The 9948-nt window shown below is 28.3% G+C and overlaps 1 protein-coding gene and 1 long non-coding RNA gene across 2 annotated transcripts in view; both read left to right on the forward strand.

The window, feature by feature from the left end:
* The first annotated feature begins 1336 nt into the window (after positions 1-1336).
* LOC140920200 (uncharacterized) lies at positions 1337-1978 on the forward strand. The gene is made up of 2 exons (XR_012162899.1): positions 1337-1471; positions 1544-1978. It is a non-coding gene; the product is annotated as an uncharacterized lncRNA (long non-coding RNA).
* Positions 1979-7053: 5075 nt separating this feature from the next.
* LOC101504808 (polypyrimidine tract-binding protein homolog 2) overlaps positions 7054-9948 on the forward strand; it is an 8737-nt gene continuing 5842 nt past the window's right edge. Inside the window, exons 1-3 of the mRNA XM_004498342.4 lie at positions 7054-7240; positions 8856-9061; positions 9158-9367. Of these exons, the coding sequence (XP_004498399.1) occupies positions 8876-9061; positions 9158-9367 (396 nt within the window). The 5' untranslated portion in view covers positions 7054-7240; positions 8856-8875. The remainder of the gene's footprint in view (positions 7241-8855; positions 9062-9157; positions 9368-9948) is intronic.

Here is a 9948-nt window from a genome sequence, read left to right on the forward strand (position 1 = left end):
TAAATTATTATTTTTTATTTTACATTTATATCAATAGTTGATATGGATAGTTTAAAAAAATCATCTCTTTTTTATTTATTTGTATTTGTGTGAAATGGTCAACTGCGATTATGATTATTATTTTAGGACAAATCAAGTAATATAGTATTAATATGTCTAAAGAATATGATTATGAAACAATAATTATGGTGCGACATATTGATTAGTGTTAATAAATTTGTGAATGACTAAAAAATTAAGAAACTTTTAATTAATTTTTGAAATGCACCGTAAATGGTGTTAATAAATAAGAGACTAAATACCACATTAACTTAATTTAATTTTAGTCCTTTATTATTATTATTATTATTATTATTATTATTATTATTATTATTTTGATTTGGTCTTTTATTTTAATTTTAAGTGACAATTTGATCTTTTATGTTTTAAAATATTAATAATATTATCTTTTTTTTACAAAAATTTAAAAAATTCATTGAAATTTTCAAACCCCTATAAAATTAATTATACTCTTTAAATTATTATTATTATTATTATTATTATTATTATTATTATTATTATTATTATTATTATTTTGATTTGGTCTTTTATTTTAATTTTAAGTGACAATTTGATCTTTTATGTTTTAAAATATTAATAATATTATCTTTTTTTTACAAAAATTTAAAAAATTCATTGAAATTTTCAAACCCCTATAAAATTAATTATACTCTTTAATATAATATAAATTTCATCAAATTCGTAACTCAAATATTTAAATAAACTCATATTTGTCATTCTTTATTTGATGTTATTAGAGATGAAAATATGAGTTTATTTAAATATTTAATTTATTATATTGAGGATGATAATTAATTTTATGAGTTTTTTTAAAAAATAAGGATAATATTGTTGACTCAAAACATAAAAAATCAAATTATCACTTAAAATAAAAATAAAATACCAAAACAAAGAAAAAAAATTAACATATTAACTGAAATTAAATTAAGAAATCACAAATATTATTTAACCTAAATAATACATGATGTACCATTCCATCTCTACACCAAAAAAAAATTTATGGTATGTGACATCCCCATAATGCAAAGTAACAATTTTTTTAATATAATGCAAACTAACAAATTTTTTTGACCAGTCCCACCTTGTCATCATTCATTTTTTCAAGAAGTTAAACGGAACAAACTAATTTAAATAGTTAGAATTCAAAATATCAATTTAATCTACCGAAAGGTTAAAAGGGTCAATCCAAATATTCGGCCTGTTTCACGACCCTAATACGTGTGAGTGATGGTCCTAAAATAATGAAGTTACAAACAGAAACGACAAGTCGGTTTACAAATCACAAGTTGTGAAAGAAACACATCACAAGTATCGACATAGTACTTATATCACAACAAAAAAAAGTATCGACATAGCACAAGCATTTGTTTCTCCTCTAGAGGTTTTAACTCTCTGAGTTATATCAAAAGATGTAAACTCCAGTTTCCATTTGCAATTTTAACCTTTTCACAACGTTTTCTTACATTTTTCTTAACTTTTTCAGTTTCACAGAACAAAACAGAGGTACTAGTTGTTCCTAAAAGATTTTCGACGTGGCAACAATGTAGAAGGGGATGCCAAAAAGTAATGTGGACATTCTTGTTCCCCAGAATTGTCTTTTTCCTCGTGAGATGGTGAAGGTTTGGAAAGGACAAGTAAAAGCTGCTAGCTACACTTGCGTTTCATATCTTCCCAAGACACATGATCATTATGACTTTTGAGGTTTTTTTTTTTTATTCACACTATTTATATATATGGCTTTGTTACTTGTTAATGTCGACAACTTAAAAAAAAATTACTTTTAATTATTTTTCATTTATTTAGTGTATTTTTTAATAAGAGGCAATACTACACTATTATGAGGGAGTTTAGAAATTTTGAGTAGTGAAATATGTACCATAAATTGCATCAAAAAATAATAGGTATCATAATTTTTCTCTACCGTTCTTCATATTCTATAAATATTGCTACTTGTCACTTAAAATATTAATATCGCTCTAAATGTATAATTAAACAATAATTTAGTTATTCATTTTTTTGTTACGATTTCACGTCCAATTCTTAATTACAAATCGGAGCTGAATTGGGGGAGTCGGAACCGACTCTACTATGTGAGAATGGAGGGAGAGGTGAGTGGGATTGAGAAATTGGGACTCTGGGCTATGTAGCTTTTCTTTTGTGAAGCCCACAATTTTCAAAAAGTGAAACTCTTCTCTCTTTTTTGATAAAGGGAAACTCTTATCTAGGTCTGTGTGTGAGGTGTTTGTTTTATATATATAATATATAGTATAGTATTAAAAAAATTCTCCAAATTAAGTGGGGTTGCTGTTAGGGATGGGAATAGGCTAGGCCGTCCGACAAGGGCCTATGGCCTGACCTACTTATGGTCTAGTCTGGCCTATTTAATAAAAAGACTAGGCTCATACTATTTTTAAAGCCTATTTATTTAAATAGGTCAGACTCAAGCTTATAAAGAAGCCTATTAGGTCTGACAGGCCGGCCTATATATATTTAATTATTTATTAATATTATTTATTAATATTATTTTTTATTATTATATTAATAATATTATTTCCTATTTTAAATTCTATCGATTAGTAAATAACTCAGTAGTCCTTCCATATTTGTTTGAGAGGTAATAATTGGTACATTTGTTTCAAAAAAAAAAATCTATTATTTGAAACCAAGAATTATGTTTTAGGGTTTAAAGTATGTTTGTTTCAGATTTTTTTAAAAATTATTTTATTAGAAAAATTATTTTTTGTTTAATATATATAGATATGTACATTGATATTGGTATGTGGAGAGTATTTAAATATTTTAATATGAATAAGGCTTTTAAATAGGCTTCCAGGTCAGACCAGACTTTTAAAAAGGCCAAGTCAGGCCGGAAAAAAAGTCTATGATAGGCCGTAGGCCAGACTTAGGCCTACAAAATTAATCGTAGGCCAGACTCAGGCCTTACAAAGCCCTATTCCCACCCCTAGTTGCTGCCTTCACAAAGAGCAACTTAGGTTGTATGTGATTTTGTTATTTTTAGTCCAAATTCAAACATGTACACTATCTTCAAACTTATGTTCTAAAGTTTCACTTAGATTTTCCACCCATGATCCTATGAGATTGTGGCATTTTATTTATTAAATAGAGTAACAAGAGTTCTAGAGTGATCATATGAATATCATCTTAAATTTTAGGCTAAGAGGTTTTTTAGGTAAACTATTAATGACTAATTTGTTAGAAGAAATTAATTTACTTGTAATAAGAGTCAAATTATAGATTGTTTACTATGTATATATTTGTTTTCACATTGATAGACAATTAAACGCATGTTTAATCCAAAACAACAAATATTAGTTAACTTCTCACATAGCGTGACTTTTGAACGTAAGTCCAGTTTAGAAAAATGCTATTCAAATATAGACAGATAATTTTAGTATCTCAACCCTTGATATTATACTACTCCTTTAAGGTGACTCCATTGTATTTTATACAACATGATATTAATGTCAAGTTTTGCGTTTTAATAGCATTATTGATTTTTTTATAAATCGAGTAACTACATGTGTGTATAAGAAGACTTGGATAGAGTTGTCACTCTTTGAAAAATATGTTGTTGTATTTTGTGGGACTTAATTTCAACTCAAAAATACCAGTTAAACTAAAAGGTTATCAAACTATACCTACATTCTTGAATTTCTCCAATAACTGATTTAATTACAGGTGAGATTGTCAAGTTTTATTGTATACTTTAGTTATTTCATGTATCAAAATCTTTTTCGCAATGTGATATGCATAATTTATCAACCACTTTTAATCAATTGAGTCATGTCAACGTACCAATGTACCTGCATACAATACATATATTATTTGATATATCTTAATTCATTAGTTAGTTATATTTGCTAAGTATTTTACACTAGTTAGTTGTTAATTGACTATAGAAAATGTTTCATGAACACTAATACATCCAGACAACAACTAGAGAGAGTGATGCGATAGATTTGATATGTTGATGATGCGATGAAAAGAGAGCAGCTGAGAGAAAATGAGATGTTGAATAGGTGTATGAAAGTTATTGGTGTACAAATATTATGGTTGTTGATTATATACGTATATGTAATACTTGATGTAAATAAAATTATCTCAATTATTAATATTATTCAATTTATTTTTTTCAATTTATTTTTTATCAATAACTTAAATCGAGAATTGTAATAAATATCAAGAAAAAAATTTATAATTCATTTGAAAGGCCAAGGAATCACAGTTGTACCCAATTAACCACAAGATCTTGCAATATATCACTATGTTGTATAAGTGTATGTTTGAATCAAGGCCTCCTGATGGTATAATGGTTATGAGAAAGATGGTCTGATGGTTTTTTAGAAAGATGATCTAATGTAGTAAATTTAATGTCTAGATTAATTAATTTTTATAATATCAATATACGTTTAGAACTAGGAAACACAAAAAAGTGTAATGAGAAGAGATTTAGGGTTATATTAAATTTGCTTTCAAACTAAAATAGTGTAAAAAAACGTTAATGAATAATATAATTGAGTAATGAAACACAAATTTTGTAAAAATAAAAGTTACAATTACGGTGTTTTGAGTGAGAGAGTTGAAGAAGATGAAGTTTCAAATATCTAACTTTTATATATATATATATATATATATATATATATATATATATATATATATTTGTAGTACCATAATTGACTAAACTAGACAAATCTCGTCTGGATTATTCAATCAGAAGATAATCTCAGAACAAAGAAAGAAAAAAACAAAGATTTTTGGAAATTTTGAGAATATAGGAATGATGAAATTGAAAATAAAGTATTGATCCGACCAACTATTGTTTTTTTTTCTTCACCAAACATCCAATCGTAGTAGAGATTAGACGTGATATTTGTAAGTGATTTTTTTCCCTCAAATCTTCAATGTTTGTTTGGTGGCTGCCCATTCATGCTCATGTTCGCTTATTATTTTTTTTTTTGACTGGAATTTAGTTTAAATAGTGTAAAATTGAGTAAAATATAACGTGAGATTTTAGCAGGCGAGTAGATTAACAACTTTCTCAATTTTTTCAAAACCTCCATATATATATATATATCTTTAACAACTTTCTCAATTTTTCCATACCTTTTAATCTCAAAAACGATTTTTACAAATCACTCAAACTATCTTTAGGAATATAGTATTGAGTTTCAAATAAAATTATGAAAGAAAGTTGACGGATCAGAATCTACTTAATACTTGTTTGAGATTGATCTTCAATAGAAAACTCAGTAAAAAGATAATTGAATTCAGTGAAAGAGAACTAGAGTTGTTACTTGATTGAAGATATTTGATTTCTTAAGTATAACTGTTTAAGTGATTAAATTATTGCACATGAAACTATTGTTGTTTTCTTCACCTTGAGGTTCTTCTTATAGGCCCGATGAAGTTGACGACAACTCATATAGCCATTACTAATACAACTATTCATAGTGATGTTTTAATAGATATGTGTTCTATTTTATCCAGAACTTTCCTGCTTTGTAACCAAAATGTTATTAGTTTGTGCTATAGTGAATAATGTGACTGAGATCATTTAACAACTGTTTGGTGTCAATATTTCTGCTTTGTACACAAGCTGAACTTTCTGCAAATGTGCAACATCAATGTCCTTTTTTATCCTTGCTATACTTGTTCATATGCCATCATTTTGAAGATTGATCTTGTTATTGTTCTTGATGATGTTTTGCTTCTTTTAACCTTTTGGGTTTGATATTTGTTTCACTTAAGATCTGTATTTTAGAAAATGACTTATTTCGTTTTTATCTTTAAAACAACTTATCTAGAATGATCTTGTTTGATAACGCTGATACCGTCAAAAACCAAAATGATTTTGGTTTGTTAAGATTGTTGCTCTTATGAACTTTAATATTGTATACCAGAATGATCTTCTGTTGTTGTATAGTTGTATATAATTATTTATCTTTGAATAATACACTCAAAAATACAAGTTAAATAACAACACAATTAGAATCATAATTAAAAATTAATTAACTTGTTTGATTATCTTCAAAACATAAATTTGAGGTTTTATCTAACTCCCTGATCTGTGTTTTGAATTTGTTGAAACACACAAGTTCCATAAAAAAAATGAAACGCACAATTTCAAAGTTGACCTCTTGCATACGCTTTTGGAGGATATAGATGAGTTTATTAACAAACTTGATCTGATTGTAGACGTTTATGCTCTGGTTAATGTTAATTAATTTTTCAATAACAAAACTTTATGACAATTATGTTTGTGGGTTTCTTGGAAAGTTCTCTTGAAAATATGAAGCATTGAAAAAGTTATTCATAATAAGCTTTAAAGGACAAACTAATATCAAAAGATTTACAACCAAGCTAGATCAACCGAGCTTGCTGCAATAATAATTTGTTTATGAAAAAAGGCAAAATAATTTGTTTATGAAAATAAAATAAAATAATTTTGATAGTCCTTTAAATTACAAGAGAATAACATATTAATTTTTATATTTTTTTAACAAGTTAATATTTTATACTTCTTTTAGTATCAAGTTTGATCTTTATGTTTGTAAATGTTTACACCAATTATTTTAATTTTAAACAAATAAAATTAAAGTTAATTTTTTTTCGTAAACTCGTGTAATTTTTTAGAAATTTTGATTATAATTCTCATAAAAACATAATTTCAATTATATTTAAAAAAAATAATTAAACAAAAGATAATTCGAGTGGTAGAATTTAAATTTTGAAAATTAAATGCAATTTTTTTTCTTCCATTTATGTCATAAAATTACATAAAATATCATCATATTATTTTTTATATAATTGATAACATACTTACAATATTATTTTAAACATCTAACTAAAAATAATTAAATTATAATTATAATTGAAAATAATTCAATATTATAATTTATACGAACAAACAATAATATTAACTCGATAAAAAAAATTGAGATATTAATTTGATATTTTTACGTAAATCAAACCGCCAAAAAAATAAATAATAAAAAAGGTTAACACTACAATGAAGTGAACCACATCTCAACCCCATCGTGACTCATCTTTAGCTTCAGCTACGTCTACGTGTTGGACGATATACAGCGCCTCTTTTGGAACCCTAATTTCCACCATATCTCAATAATCAAAATCCCTTTCACTCCGTATTCCCTCTCAGGTGATTTATATCTTACCATCGCCCTAATTCTTTCTGTATTATTGCTGTCTGATGCGTGTGTCGATTGCTAGATATTAATTAACCTTTATTTTTCAATTATCTCATTAAATTTGATCCAAATTTCATTCAATTTCTTATGATGCTGTTTGTTATTAGCTTACATCATAGCGTTTTACTTCGTCGTTTTTTAATACATGGTTTGTTATGTATTTAAATTTTTTTAATGATATTTCGTCCATAATAGAATGTATAAATGTCTAATTGGGATTTCATGCCCCGAGTTGTAGACTGTTTATTTTTATGGTTTGGTACTTTAGTTGTATTAGTTTATATATATGTCAATAGATTGAATATTAACATGTTAGGTTCTGTAAGCATAATGCTTGGAAGGGGGTTTTGTATGATGAGTGCAATGCACATTCGCACTATTGGGGTAAAAGAGTTTTTCACTGACAACCAATGAGAGAGAATTATCTATTTTTCCATGTCATATCATAAAAGTGGGGTGAAGTTGGGTGATTTAGCGGAATACACGGATACTATTGGATGTGAGTGTAAAACTCTTTTACACTCACAATGCATATCCCTTTTTATCTTGTATGGTAACATTTGCATATTGTAGTGGCTAATGGGCTTCAGTTTAGGACAAATCATTTGGGAGATAACTCGAGTTTGAATCCTGCTGGAACAATCATTGGTCATGCTTTAGTTACCTTTCAGCCAAACTTCGGATTACCATAGTTCTTTTCCTTTAGAAACTGGAGGGTTAAGACCAATAAAATAATAATTCAAGCCATAAATGAAATGACAAAAGAAAAGTGACCGACTATACAAAGCTGATTAAAAAAGTGGCTGACTACACTTAATTTTAGCTAGAGATTATTGTGAATCGAGATTCATCGTAGTGAATTGAGATTCATGGTAGTGAATTGAGATTTATTATAATGAGTCTGGATTTAAGATGAGATTCATAGACAAAATAATTACACACTAGAGATGCATATTGGGTTCAATTTTGAATCAAATTGAGATACGCCTCACATGTATTGTAAGACATTTTACAACCATGATTGGATATTGTCTTTTCCCTCGCAATGAAGTTTCACATTGTTAGCCTATGGTTTTGTTGCTGTTGTGTTTGTATGTTTAGTTTGTTTGCACTTGCTGGAATTCCCCAAAGCATTGTGACTACTGGTAGCAGTGTATGGCTTATTGCTTCTTTGCCCTTAGCTCCTTCTATGTACTTGTGTGCCACATGAGTTTAATTCCACCTATCCCTGATGCGAGATTTTAAATGCTAAAGGAGAAATCTTACACTGTAAAATTACATAACTAGTACGTGAGGTGAAAAAATTTCATCACAGTTTGAAAGTTTCTGCTAGTTTATCCTTAAATAGTTATTCTTTTGCTGTTGTGAATCGATGGAGTCTAAGTCTAAATGTCTAGAGGCTAATGGTTTGGTTACCTTTAATATGCACACAATATGTTCTTGAAAGTTGATACAATTAATTTAGATAGGATGCTGGTGGAACAGAAAGTCTTAACCTTTGTCAAGCATGCTATGCAAATTAATTATCTTTTGAAAATTGTTTTTGCTGGTGGTTACATTCAACAGGTTTAAAATTATTGTCTGAAATGGCATCAGTCTCTACTCAACCACAGTTCCGTTACACACAGCCACCATCAAAGGTGCTTCATTTGAGAAACTTGCCATGGGAGTGTATAGAAGAGGAGCTTATTGAACTTGGGAAGCCATTTGGTAAAGTTGTGAACACCAAGTGCAATGTTGGAGCAAATCGAAATCAAGCTTTTATTGAATTTGTAAGTTGAATGTGTTGTTTTTCTTCCTGTGTTTTATTTTTCCTTTCAAATGAAGCTGCTGATTTTAGTTATAAATCATATTATCGTAACCTGCAGGCAGATATAAATCAAGCCATTGCAATGATATCATATTATGCCTCATCATCAGAGCCTGCTCAAGTACGGGGGAAAACTGTGTATCTGCAATATTCTAATAGACAAGAAATAGTGAATAATAAAACTGCTGCAGATGTTGCTGGAAATGTACTGTTGGTAACAATTGAGGGTGCAGATGCACGCCTCGTGAGCATAGATGTTTTGCACTTGGTAAGCAATTGCGTTTGGTGTATGCTATATATGCTAAAAATGTGATTATGTGGATGCTGGTCTTTTAGTTTTGTGATTAGGTTTTGCTTTGTCAGACTATGGAAATATTTTTGACATGGATGTAAACAATCGGCAGGCCCATATCAAGGCATAATCTTCGATGGCAGCTTAGTGCTTTTGGAGAAAGAGCTTGTGTGTGTTTGTTTCCTTTCTCCTTTCCTTAGAACTGCCTCTTTCTTCCCTATTCTCTCCCTCAGCTCCTACATTGTTGTAGTTTAGGTTTTACCATTATTTTTTTCATTTGTGCAGTGAATTGTTAAGCAATTTTCTTCTCAAAGAATTTGATTGAATTTAAGTGACAAACTGAATAATTCCACACTCACTACCTTTGAAATCTTCAGTATCATAATTATTTTAGATATATGTTTGAAGTTGTTATTTTTTTAGAAAACAATTATCAAAATGGAATCACTCATATTCCCCCCCGGGGCCTGCCCCTAATTTTCAGCAGTTAATGCTAGCACTATCGAAACAATTGTTGTGATGGTTTCTTCATGTTCCATTAACCCACAATCTTTCCC

The sequence above is a fragment of the Cicer arietinum genome, chromosome 4 (assembly GCF_000331145.2).
Source record: "Cicer arietinum cultivar CDC Frontier isolate Library 1 chromosome 4, Cicar.CDCFrontier_v2.0, whole genome shotgun sequence".
NCBI classification, from domain to species: domain Eukaryota; kingdom Viridiplantae; phylum Streptophyta; class Magnoliopsida; order Fabales; family Fabaceae; genus Cicer; species Cicer arietinum.